The sequence below is a fragment of the Phocoena sinus genome, chromosome 10 (genome assembly GCF_008692025.1).
Source record: "Phocoena sinus isolate mPhoSin1 chromosome 10, mPhoSin1.pri, whole genome shotgun sequence".
Lineage (NCBI taxonomy): Eukaryota > Metazoa > Chordata > Mammalia > Artiodactyla > Phocoenidae > Phocoena > Phocoena sinus.
Genome location: NC_045772.1, coordinates 76247846 through 76260780, shown reverse-complemented (window position 1 = coordinate 76260780; position 12935 = coordinate 76247846). Strand labels below are relative to the sequence as shown.

Genomic DNA, 12935 nt, shown 5'->3' with positions numbered 1-12935 from the left:
TTGCTTTATTGCAATATTTGCTTTATTATAGTGGTCTGGAGCCAAACCTGCACTATCTCAGAGGCATGCCTATAAATCCCTAGGTTTCAACAGTAAGAGTTCAGTTGATCATTCAGTTTTTGCTGAATTTGCTTTCGTTCCCAAAGGAGACCCTGTAGAACTTATGCTAAACAGTTTTTGCATAGCTTTGATCTAGAGCAATAGATGTTTGTATGCTTTGGTCCTTCAGGATAATTTTTGAGTTGTGGGGATTAACTGTTCAGCGTTGGATTTTATGAGCACAAAACTGGGATTGACATAATTTTCATTGTGACGTGATCTCAGCACCTAAAGTATAAAAAAGAAGGTTCATAATGTTGATATTTTGATAATTTTTACAGAGTGATGTTTGTGTGGTATATCTTTTTCACTTACCTAGTGCTAGACATCTATAACAGTTGTTAACACATTTCCACCCCTCACCTCTCAAAGAGGTGAAAGTCTTTGTTGTGTGAACATATTAAAAACTCATCAAGAGGGGGCTTCCCTGGTGGCGCAGTGGTTGAGAGTCCGCCTGCCGATGCAGGGGACACAGGTTCGTGCCCCAGTCCGGGAAGATCCCACATATCGCGGAGCAGCTGGGCCCGTAAGCCATGGCCGCTGAGCCTGCGCGTCCGGAGCCTGTGCTCTGCAATGGGAGAGGCCATAACAGTGAGAGGCCCGCGTACTACAAAAAAAAAAAAAAACTCATCAAGAGAAAGGAACCAGTGTCTCCTTTTTTTGTCTGTAAAGTTTAGGTTGGAACTTTGCAAATTGTAGATCCCCAATAAGTCTTGTTTATAGAACATTCTTTGTTCTTAATCCTTTTTCCACTTGTCACAAATATTTGTAAAAATATAGTTACTAATATAATTAATGTATTAACATAAATATTTATTATGTTATATATATGTACTCCCCAAAGAGAGTCTTCACTTTCATATATTTCAGAAAGTTTCTTAGACAAAGAAAAAAGAATTAAAACATCTAGATTCCGATTTAGATGCATCACTTCTTAAAAGAATGTGGATAAGAATGAAGAATGGGGAAGGCAACAGACTAGGACCCAGATATTTGTATACTTTCCTCCAGCCTCTGTTCTAGAGTCAACATTAATTATATGGAAAGAGAGGGAATATTACCCTAATGAAGATAGCAATGATCTCATGATGTGAAGAATTGGATCCAATTATTCTCATTTGACTAAGATATATTATCCTTCTGATTTTAATAAAAAAATATCCCTGGGGCATTGGTAGATCTGGGTTCAAGTCCCAATGGTTGGACTTTGACGAAAAAGGGCTGGAGACCCTCTGACATAGACTTATCTTCAACACTTGTTTTCTTTGCAGTGTGGTAGCTGGGAAAGGAAAGTACTTCTCTGATATGCTAACCATATCAGAGGAATGATGGGCAATTAAAAAGAAATGCTTCTAATTCCGGAAGTTGCTTTTTGAGGTAGTGTGCGGGATAGTGTGGTCTTTGTGAGCTTCCACCATGGCATACTGGGGCCAGGGCCAGAAGGTGCAGAAGGTGATGGTGCAGCCAGTCAATCTCATCTTCAGATTCTTGCAAAATCTCAGATTCAGGTGTGGCTTTATGAGCAAGTGAATATGCGGATAGAGGGCTGTATCATTGGTTTTGATGAGTATATGAACCTCGTATTAGATGATGCAGAAGAGATTCATTCTAAAACAAAGTCAAGAAAACAACTGGGTCGGATCATGCTAAAAGGAGGTAACATTACTCTGCTCCAGAGTGTCTCCAACTAGAAATGATCAATGAACTGAGAAATTGTTGAGAAGGCAATACAGTTTTTTTAGGTGTCCTTTGTTAGAAGTGTAGTTCTGAAGCATTTATTCATATTGTTTTGCTCGCCTTTATGTTGTTACCAGTTGACAATAAATGCTGTGGGATTGTTTTTATTAAAATATTTACATTGTTTCCTTAAAAAAAAATGCTTCCACCAAATCAGGGTAGACTTTTTACTCCATCATTGTTTTTTGTTTTTGTTTTGTTTTTTGTTTTTGGCCGCACCATGTGGCTTGAGGGATATTAGTTCCCCACCTTGGATTGAATCCAGGCCACAGCAGTGAAAGAGCCAAGTCCTAACCACTGGACCGTCAGGGTATTTGTTACTCCATCGTTGTTAACACCTTGCAAACTGGGCAGAGAAGTTCCATTTATTTCAATGTTTTCTTTTGCTTGTCAGGTACTTCGTACCTTGCAAATATATTTTTGCTCTAAATCATCTTCATAGAACTAATTGCAAAACAGTCAAATAAAAAAACTTACACAGAATGTTAAGCAAAAATACAAAATTCTTGGTACACACTGAAAATGTCTAAGAAAATGTCACCTTTTTCAGACGTTGCATTTTGTGTTTCAGTGTCTGTGACTGGTTAACTCTGTTGTTTAACCTGGTGCTTCTTAGGCTTACATGATAAATTTATCTCCATTTAGGATAGGTAACTTGAGTCTGTTTCATATTCACAGACAAAACCCTAACAATATCCAGTCACTTCATAATATGAACTATTTGTCAAGAAGGAGTTTCAGCAAGAAAAAGAGAATGTGGTGAGAACTGAGCTGGTGGTAATGTTACTCGAAGTGCACCTGCACAGGGCATCTTTGTTGTGGGCACAATTGCCATCTCACCTGGTACTTTAGTAATACCTCCTGCTCAGACCTTTCAGTCATACTACACCTAAGGGTTGTACCCAGAAATTTTTAGTATGCCATTTCATTTTGGAAAACAAATAAATATTTATTCTTGTCCTTGTTGCTCTAGCCCCTTTCTCCTTTTCTGCTGAAACCGGTAAGAATGAGGAGGGATCCTCCTTCCTCCAACATTCATTCTCATTAGTTTAGAATAGAAGAGATCTTTGAAGATGATCTAACCTAGTGCTCTCATTCTGTGACTGAAGTGCACAGGACCAGAGAGGGCAACGGCTTGCCATATCATACCAGTGGTTAAGCAGGGACTAGAGTCCAGGTTTCTGAATTTCTAATTAGGGAGTCTTTCTATTATTGAGCTTTGTAAAGGCTAAGGGCTTAAAAACATTCCAAAAATATGTGCCTAGGTATAGATTCAATAGTGAAGGGAGATAGAACAATACTCCCAAGGTTATTTGATCACTGCTCAGCTGGCACAGTGGCTACTTATAACAAGTTCTAGGCAACACTGCAGACTGCCCAGTATTTGAAGAAGATAAATTATCAGGCGTCTCTGCTTCCAACACCTTTTTATCTCGAGAACCTTTGTGGGGATTATTGGCTATTTGACACGTGTCCTACAGCTTAAGTTTGGGGACCCTATTATTAGATTCTGAGCAGAGTGGCTTGAGGTGCTGTTGTGGAGACAATGTTAGAACAGCCAGAGGTGAACCTGGAGCTAAAGAGGACACTACTACTTATTTGCCTTTCTTAGATCTGACATTTTTTTCTTTCTGAGTAATTCTGACAGAATCAATTTCCTGGAAACTATAAGCCAGATTCTTTTTAGTTTTTTTTTTTTTTTTTTTCGCGGTACGCGGGCCTCTCACTGTTGTGGCCTCTCCCGTTGCGGAGCACAGGCTCCGGACGCACAGGCTCAGCGGCCATGGCTCACGGGCCTAGCTGCTCCGCGGCATGTGGGATCTTCCCAGACCAGGGCACGAACCCGTGTCCCCTGCATCGGCAGGCGGACTCTAAACCACTGCACCACCAGGGAAGCCCCTTTTTAGTTTTTTTTTATTGTCTTGATAGTTAGTAGATCCACCCAAGAACATAGTGGGGTGAACATTGAAAAATATGTGTAGGAACAATAAATATTATTTTTAGAAAATTATCATTTATGACATTAAAAATTTTGGAAAACAGAGAAAGGAAAACATCACCAATATTTCTTCCTCACAGCTGCTCTTATAATTTTGAGATACGGAGGCTTAGACTTTTCTTCCTAAGAATCTTTTCTTTTTTATGTAGTTGTTCATAGTTAGTACTCAGTTATGTATTTTTTTCCCCTACACTTCCAGGAGGTAGTGTGGCTTAATGATCAGACCCAAGCTTTGGTCTTACATGAGGTTCTAGTCTCAGCAGTGAGATGTAGGGCAAAGAACTTAGTTTCTGAGTCTGTTTTCATAACTGAAAAATGAGGATAGTAATACCTACTTCATAATCTCTGTGAGGTTTAAATAAAATATTTGTAAAGTGCTTATTATAGTTCCTAGCACATACTAGGGACTCAGTAAATAGAACATTTATTATTTTTTTAATAAATTTATTTATTTTTGGCTGCGTTGGGTCTTCGTTGGCTGCGTGCAGGCTTTCTCTAGTTGCGGTGAGCAGGGGCTACTCTTCATTGCAGTGCGCAGACTTTTCATTGGGGTGGCTTCTCTTGTTGCAGAGCACGGGCTCTAGGTGCGCAGGCTTCAGTAGTTGTGGCTCGTGGGCTCTAGAGCACAGGCTCAGTAGTTGTGGCGCACGGGCTTAGTTGCTCCGCGGCATGTGGGATCTTCCCCGACCAGGGCTCGAACCCATGTCCCCTGCACTGGCAGGTGGATTCTTAACCACTGCACCACCAGGGAAGTCCCCATTGTTAATACTATACCATTCACATTTCCCTTATGCCATATAGTCTTTGTGACCATATTTTAATTTTATTTAAAAAAATTTTTGGCTGCACCCTGCAGCAGGTAGGACCTTAATTCCTCGACCAGGGATCAAACCCACTCCCCCTGCACTGGAAGGCGGAGTCTTAACCACTGGACCACCGTGGAAGTCCATGACCATATTTTTAATAACTGCATGATATTCTATCAAGTTGAATACATTCTTATTTGTATAACCATTCATCTATTATTAGATTCTTAAGTTGCCTCTAAATTTGCCCTAGAATAAAAAATTCTTCAGCAAGCTGTTATTCATTCAGCAGATTCAGTAAGTACTCACTGTGTATAAGGACCTTTGCTTGACACCAGGAGCACAAAGATCAGATTGGCACAGTCCCTGGCTTTGAGGGGCTATTGGTTTGTAAATGGAGATATGTGCAGAGAACTCTGGCCTGTAGTAAACACTGTCACTGTCCAAGTTACTGAAAAGGTGCTGAGAAGAGACAATGTCAGGCTCTGCCTGGAGAGCTCACGGAAGGGAGGAGAGGGTTGTGGGAGACGAATCAAGTGAGTTGATGGGGGTGAGGTGCAGGTTATTCAGGGCTTTTTTTTTTTTTTTTTTTGGTGGTACGCGGGCCTCTCACTGCTGTGGCCTCTCCCGTTGCGGAGCACAGGCTCTGGACGCGCAGGCTTAGTGGCCATGGCTCACGGGCCCAGCCGCTCCACAGCATGTGGGATCTTCCCGGACTGGGCCACGAACCCGTGTCCCCTGCATCGGCAGGCGGACTCTCAACCACTGTGCCACCAGGGAAGCCCTATTAAGGGCTTTTTAAGCCCTCATACAGAATGGAACTTTCATCCTCAGTGCAAGGGGAAAGTCAGTTTTGAGAAGAGAATTCTCATTATCTGCTTAGGTTTTATAGCCTGTACAGGGCAAAGTGGAAGCAGAGAGTTTAATTAGGAAATTATTAAGGAATCCAGGTGAGAGGTGGTATGACCTAGACCAGGTGGAAGTGGTGGAGGGGCCATATTAGAAGTGGCCGTATTGGAAGAAATAGCTCATGTCATGAGCTGTCAGGTTGTATGTGAAGATGTCAGTGAAAGAGAGAAGTCAAAGATGGGCTCTCAGGCTTTCAGCTCGAGTGATTGGAATGTTGGAGTTGCTGTTTCCAAAAACAAGGAAGGATTCAGGAGGAGCAGGTTTGGGTGAGAAATTGGGAGTTGAGTTTTGGGATGTTATGTTGGAGATATTTATTAAACATTAATCAGGCAGAGATGTTCAGTAAGTAGTTAGATGTAGGAATCTGCAATTCACGGGGAAAGAGATTTGTCCTGGAGTTATAAATCTGGGAGATAGCTGTATATTTATAGTATTTTTAACATGTTTAAAAAACTTGGTACAGTTATTTTACCCATTATTACTCCTCTCATAGAATTTTCATTGGTATTTTCATTTTTTTAATCCACATAAACTTTAGAATCACTTTGTTAAATTTATTTCCTAAAGTATGTTGGAAATTTTACTGGAAAACTATATATATATATACACACACATATATACATATATATATGTAAATTTACTAGAAGACTGACTATCTGGTAATTTGAGAAGAATTGGCATGTTTAAAATGGATCTTTGTATCTAGCAGTGCATTATTTCTCTCCATTTAGTTTTATTTCTTCTGATAAGAGTTCATTTCTTTGTTCCCCAAATAGTTCATACACAGTTCTTGATATTATTCCCAAGTGTTGTATGCCCTTGTTCATAAATTTCACCAGTATTCTGATAGTTTTTGCCTTATAAAGGAATTATATTGATATGTTTAGCCACATCACTAAATTTCGGGTATTATAAATAATATCCTTGATTTCTTGGAATTTATTTTTCTACAGTAGAATTGTATCATTTGCAAATAATAATTTTGTCTTTTTCCTTTCAACATTTGTGTCTCATTTCTGTTCATGCCAAGAAAAGAAGTCCTAAATTTAGGATAGTGGGTAACCATAGAGTAATGAGGTAATTAAGACGTAAAGGTCTAGTCACAGCTCACAATTTTTGTTTTATTTAGTTTTTGCTTTAAGCTTATATCCTAATTATTTCTTTTCCTTGCCTTTAAAAAATTTATTTCTGATGGATTTATTTTGAGTGCTTAGAGTTTATCTGTTTTATATTTATGCATTATTTCCAGTAGTTGGTTTAGGTGTGGTATATATTTGGTTTTCAGCCATTTTGCTCTTCCAAGGACGTATCCTCTGATTCCTTGAGCACCACGGATTGGGGGAAAGCTCTTTTCCTGCTGAATTGACATTTAACTTTCATGGATGCAGAAACAAATTAAACCCAGTAGAGAGTACGTAACCAAGAGATTTCAATCCAATAATTGCATAAGCCCCTTATGAAAATTTGAAGTTTAGTAGCCTCTCCCTCTCCTTCCAAATCAACAAAAACAGTAAAAATGAATTTATGTAAGTTTTAAAAAATTATTACGTGTACATTTATAAGACAATTGATTTTGAAAACTTTCATTTTCAAACTAAGTTTTGCAAATTTCAAAATTTTATTTAAGGAGATCTAAATATAAAACCAGTTTCACTTCTGATGTGGATTGTAAATCGGAAAAGTACTGATGCAGCTTAGATTTCTGGAATGCGTTATCTTGAATTTTCAAGTTAACTTTCAAGTTTTATTTTCTGTTTGTCAAGTTAAGCCTCATGTGACCTTTCTCCCTGAATGAGCAGTGGACGCTATCTGACATGTTAGGACTTTGTACCTCCAAGGGTAGATTTACAGGACAGCTTTTAATTGGCCTGTATTGCCTTGTTTAAATAGCCAAACACCTGCTAGGCAAGCCCCTGCGCATGTGAGTGGCTATATGTTCGTTCTTTCCTTTAGGATTTGCAAGGCTGGAGTACAAAGACAGCGATTGTTACCCAATAAGCAGTAGTCACACACTTCTACCAATCGCCTTAGGAGGGCTGGTTACCATGGAATCCACCATCTGTTCACTCCCCGCCGGAATGTGATTATCCTTGCTGGGCTGGAAACCGGGAGCGTGTGCTGTGTGAAATTATCTGCAATGGACTGGGTTAATGGGAGGCTAGATTTGGCTCACTAGAAGAACAAATGAAGGGAGTTTTACTTCTTAACCATTTGTGACTTCTAACCAAGAGGAATAAATTCAGCTTTTATAAGGTAAGTAATCCTAGTACTGTGTATCCAGTTTGTACTACATTTGGTGTGGGGCATTATCTCTATGTGGTCCAAGGAAAGGGAGCTATAAGCTTTTCTGGAAGGAGCCTCCAGCATTACACACTTCTGTTGATTGATTTTAAGCAGCTCAGTTATACCTATACAATTACAAGTTGATGTTGGAAAAATGAAAGAATTATTCTCTAATCTTTAAAAAATTTTCATGCCTGTGAAATTGTATTATGACCACTGAAATTGGCAAAAAGACAATCATTTTAAATGGTTTCTCAGAGTGAATTGTACCAATATGCTTTTTGAAATACACCCATGACCACAACGTGTTCAATGTCTTCTTCAAGTAAAAAAAATGTCTCAGGTCAGGGACATTTGTAAGTTATGATTTTATTAATCATTATTCTGGCCCACATGACTGATCTACTATTACTAGCTCATGTTTTGTAATGTGATGTTTATGCAGTTTTATTTTGCAATGCTTTTGCACAAGTTTCAAGGGCCTGAGCATGTGGAAACAATGTGACAGTGCTTTAACGGCAGGCATGTAGGCATAAGTGATAAGAAGCGGCAAAGCTAGGAAGATCCGCTTCTATTTCAAGGGCTGCCTTTGTTTTTCTGTTTGAACAGCCCCTTAAAATGTGTGGTGCATATTGTAAGCAGTAGAAGGAGATTTTGGTGCTAACAAATGGATGACTGACATTTTTCTGTGTGGCTAAGAGGTTGGTAGCTCAAACAAGGGACTTCTATGTCCTTTGTAAAGCAGCATTGTATCCCCTTCCCCAAAACTGTGCCCTAAAACATGAAAGTGAAAAACAAAAAGAGTGCTGTCTGTACTCTGGATACTTCTTTTGTGTAAGTTTTCCTATCATTTAAACCGTAGCGCCAGGGATCTGTGAGTCTGGCTGGGTCTGCCATTTTTATTTGATATAGGAAGGGGTTGCAAGGAGAGGATTTGCTAATGCAGCTTTAGTTCCTCTAATTCTGCTGTTCTGCTGTCATCTTGGACATTCATGCCAGTGGGTCAGTGGCTGCCCAGAGAGCTAAGCTAGAAAGGGTCATTGCCAACAGGCCCTACTTGTTTGAGTTTTTTTTTATTATAATATAAAATTAGATAACCTTGAATTGGTCAAGGACTCATGTTCTTACTTCAAGAACAGGTTTTCAGGCCTGACTGCTAATTGTGGGTTCTTGGTATTTATTGTAGTTGACTTATTGTAGCTAAAATTCTTACTTTCTTTTGTGCTTACTGGTCTAATTAATACATTATATTATTTTTATTATTCTAAAGTTTTTTAATATGCAAAATTAGATTAGGTACATACTGGCTCTAAAAAAGCATCTTTTTCAGTAATAATAGATATGTATCTGCCTGAAATTTTCCTTGGCAGCATCTGTAAAAAATTTTAAGTGAATGTTGTATTATTTAGATGAAATTTTCACCCATATAAACAATTGTTCATAAGCAATATAAGTTTGGGGAGGAAATGAGATAATTTAAGAACATTAGGCTGTTTATGTTGCCTTAATTACCTTGTGTCTTAGAAACCTGAAAAGCCTATGAGTGAATGGGTATGAAGTGTGTGAGCATCTGTGTGCCTGGGATGTGGTTACTCAAGCAGTTGAGGTGAACTGGGCAAATCAGTACACTTCTAAAGTTCTCTAAGTGTTTGTGAATTTCTTTACTATTTTGATTGTTACTAAGTTAAAGTTATAAGATTGTGTTTTTTTAAGTGGGTATTTATGTCAGAATGTATCCCAGTATTTTATAGGTATTGGCAGGCATTTAATCATTTGTTTTCACTTATAAATATGTTTATTAATATGTTTCTTTTTTTTGAAAAGTCCATTCATAAAACTTTTATTCCACTTATATGAACTTAATACACGTGTTCTTAACAATTATGCTTGGATTGTTCATGAAAATCTCATAAGACATTAAACAAAGCTAGCCATCATCTCACGTTATTTCCCTGGTAACTATTTTTACAACACATGCGTGTTAGGCAAGTATCAAAAAACACACACACACACAAAAACACAAAAAACAAAACAAAAACAAAACAAAACAAAAAAACCCCACAAAAGCAAAAAAAAACCCTAAAAAATGTTAAATGCATGGGTTTTTTGTTTTACTGCTGCGCTTGATATATGTGAAGTAATGAATATCAAGCAATTCATTTTTACTGCATCTTTACTTGTACATTTGTTCTTAGGTTGCCTAAAACATTTAAATACAAATAAAATGAGTGTAGCAAAAATAATGAAAGCAAACAGCAGGTAACTTTACAAATAATGGAATGTGAACCGTTTCTGCCCTTATCCAGAGTAAATGGGGTCACAACTAAAGGAGCACTTCTGTAGCTGTAGTCAATGGTGTGCACATTGAGACTGAGTATTCCACAGATAACACATGGTTTAACATGTAATATCCATGGGATATCTATTTCTACTATAGCCTTGTAAGTGCTCCAGACCTAAAAGTACCCACAGCTACACCTGTGACTGGAACCAATTATCCCTTTTATTCCCCACCAGGACAAAGCAACACGAGGCAGTTTTCTTTGCTTAGACATGGAAGCAGTTTTAACACTGGCCCTTGTGAAGCCACAATGTACCAAAAGTACTATGCCAAACATTTATAACTTGTATAAAAATTCCACATCCCCATATTGGCCACCTCAAGATGAAAACAGATAACTCCCTAAATGTTAACTGGCTCTACTCCCCTCTTATTAAACATAAAAACCACATGGGAAATAGAGAAATTCAAATAGAAGTAACATAAACCTGTCATAAATCATAAACAAAAAAGTATTTGTGGGACAGCATGGATGACAAATGGTCTACTGTGTAAATTTTAGAATGAGGCAGACAAAAGTTGGAAGGCCTTTTAATTTTCCCCTCCTTCTCCTTCTTCAGCTTCGTCTCCTTGGGTATCCGATGTCCACAATGTCAAGTTGTCTCTCAGTAACTGCATTATTATTAGTGTGCTGTCTTTGTATGACTCTTCACTTAATGTATCAAGTTCAGCAATGGCTTCATCAAATGCTGCTTTTGCAAGAGAGCAGGCTTTCTCAGGGGAGTTCAGAATCTCATAATAGAACACAGAGAAGTTAAGGGCCAGACCCAATCTGATAGGATGTGTTGGCTGCATTTCCTTTTTGCTGATTTCAAAAGCTTCTTGGTATGCTTGCTGTGATTGATCCACAATCCCTTTCTTGTCATCAGCAGCAACCTCAGCCAAATAGCGGTAGTAGTCTCCTTTCATTTTCAAATAGAAGACTTTGCCCTCTGCTTGTGAAGCATTGGGGATCAAGAACTTTTCCAAAAGAGTCAGCACATCATTGCAGATATCTCTTAGCTCAGTCTCAGTTTTCTCTCTGTATTCTCGAGCCATCTGCTGTTTTTTCTCAGCACCTTCTGTCTTTTGCTCAATACTTGAGACGACCCTCCAAGATGACCTACGGGCTCCTACAACATTTTTATAAGCAACTGAGAGAAGATTCCTCTCCTCATTGGATAATTCAGCTCCTTGCTCAGTTACAGACTTCATGCAGGCCGCCATGTCGTCATATCGCTCAGCCTGCTCGGCCAGTTTGGCCTTCTACACCAGCTCATTTTTATCCATGACTGGATGTTCTGTGTCCGGAGTGGGTGACGAAGGACGGATGGGGCTCAGCAGCCTCCTATTAATATGTTTCTTGCATGATTTTTCTGAGTAATAAAGAATAAAGCCACAGGGGTGTTCAAAATGTGTTGAAAAACTTTGTTCCATCAGCCACTGACAAGACAAGAAGCTTAGGGTTACACTTTCTGAAATTGGTGAAGAGGAATGGGCAGTGGGACAGTCCCTGAAGCACCTGTGATCCCTACTAGTGAGTCCCATGACGTTAATTTCCTCGAGGGGGTGTGGGTTTTGGACCTGGTGTCTCTTATTGCTCATGGTGATGTGTTCACTTCCATTCACAAACATTGTCAGCGGTCAGACCCACCACCATGTCCACAGTCTTGTGGTAACAAGTTGAGAATGTCAGGTCAGCTGTGAAGCACTGCTTCCTGGTTCCCACTGTCCTTGTCTCTGAGGGTGGAGGGAGGTGCTAGATTTCAGTGCTTTGTGACCCTTCTTCCAACTCTTCAAGCTCTTCGATGGCATGACACTTTTCAGTCCTTCAGTACAACTTAAGATTTTACTAAATGGCAAGTTTAGCTTTATGTTTGTAAATATGTAAAGCAACCCTTATTTAGAGTTATTTCTTATAAAAGTATTATATAGATGACAAATTAGAAACTCTGAATAAAGTGCCTGGAATGATTCAAATCCATAACAGTCTGAGTAGACAGCATGTCAACCCACCACTAGTTCGGGACAAACAGTCAAGTCTTTCTGCTTCTTTGACACATTATGCTGGAATGCTGCCTGACTTAACTATTTGAATAAGTAGACCAAAGAGCTCATAAACAGCAGTTAAATTATTACATTTTTCTTCCTGTTATTGCCACATTCTGTCTAACTTCTAAATTGAGTCTTTTTTGCTTTTGGGATACAGATTTATAATCCATTTTTGCCATTCATTATTTTTGGCCATGGTGGTCCATTTGGCCCTTGCGCTGAGACGATGGAACACTAGGGATTTGAAGGAAAGGAGTGCCTGTTGATGCTGTCATTGCTGATGCTGCTTTGTTCACATGTCCCTGGTATTGAAGCTGTTTGCATAAAAATGTGACTTTTTAAAATAGATGTAGTAAAAATTGCCTTCTTTTGCCCTCTCCTACAGTTCCATATTGCCATGGTTTCAAGAAACGCTTAGAATGAGTTAATTTTGTGCATCAGTAAAAATTTTGCATTGCTGTGTTAGTTATAGAGCTACAGGGTGTGACACCTATATACAGTGTGCACATGAATGTTGTAAACTCACCCAAAATCTATGGCTCAAAGGTGGTTGCATTTGGCAGGATTTTTCTTTCTGTGAGTGTGCCATATATTTGATTATCATCAGTTTCTTCTGAGATATTTCTTCTTCTGTTTTTATACCTGCTCCTATGCTTCTGTAAAATAAAAAGGCAAACTTTCTATAAATTGGCAATGGGTCTATGTAGGCAGCAGCAGATCCTTGGAACAG

The 12935-nt window shown here is 38.8% G+C and overlaps 2 protein-coding genes and 1 pseudogene across 11 annotated transcripts in view; 2 read left to right on the top strand and 1 right to left on the bottom strand.

Moving 5' to 3' along the window:
- The window catches only part of FGD4 (FYVE, RhoGEF and PH domain containing 4), a 211515-nt gene that overhangs the window by 86200 nt on the left and 112380 nt on the right, over positions 1–12935 (top strand). For 3 of the 10 annotated variants that reach the window (XM_032644482.1, XM_032644480.1, XM_032644481.1), the window contains exon 2: positions 7504–7803. The exons of the other annotated variants lie outside the window; for them this stretch is intronic. The gene's annotated coding sequence lies outside the window, so the exon portion shown is untranslated. The remainder of the gene's footprint in view (positions 1–7503; positions 7804–12935) is intronic. 10 annotated transcript variants of the gene reach the window in all.
- On the top strand, positions 744–2075 carry LOC116760122 (annotated as a pseudogene).
- On the bottom strand, positions 9994–11977 carry LOC116760120 (14-3-3 protein zeta/delta-like). Its single transcript, XM_032644486.1, is given in 1 exon segment — positions 9994–11977. A coding segment is annotated over 1 exon segment (1083 nt). The 5' UTR covers positions 11789–11977; the 3' UTR covers positions 9994–10705.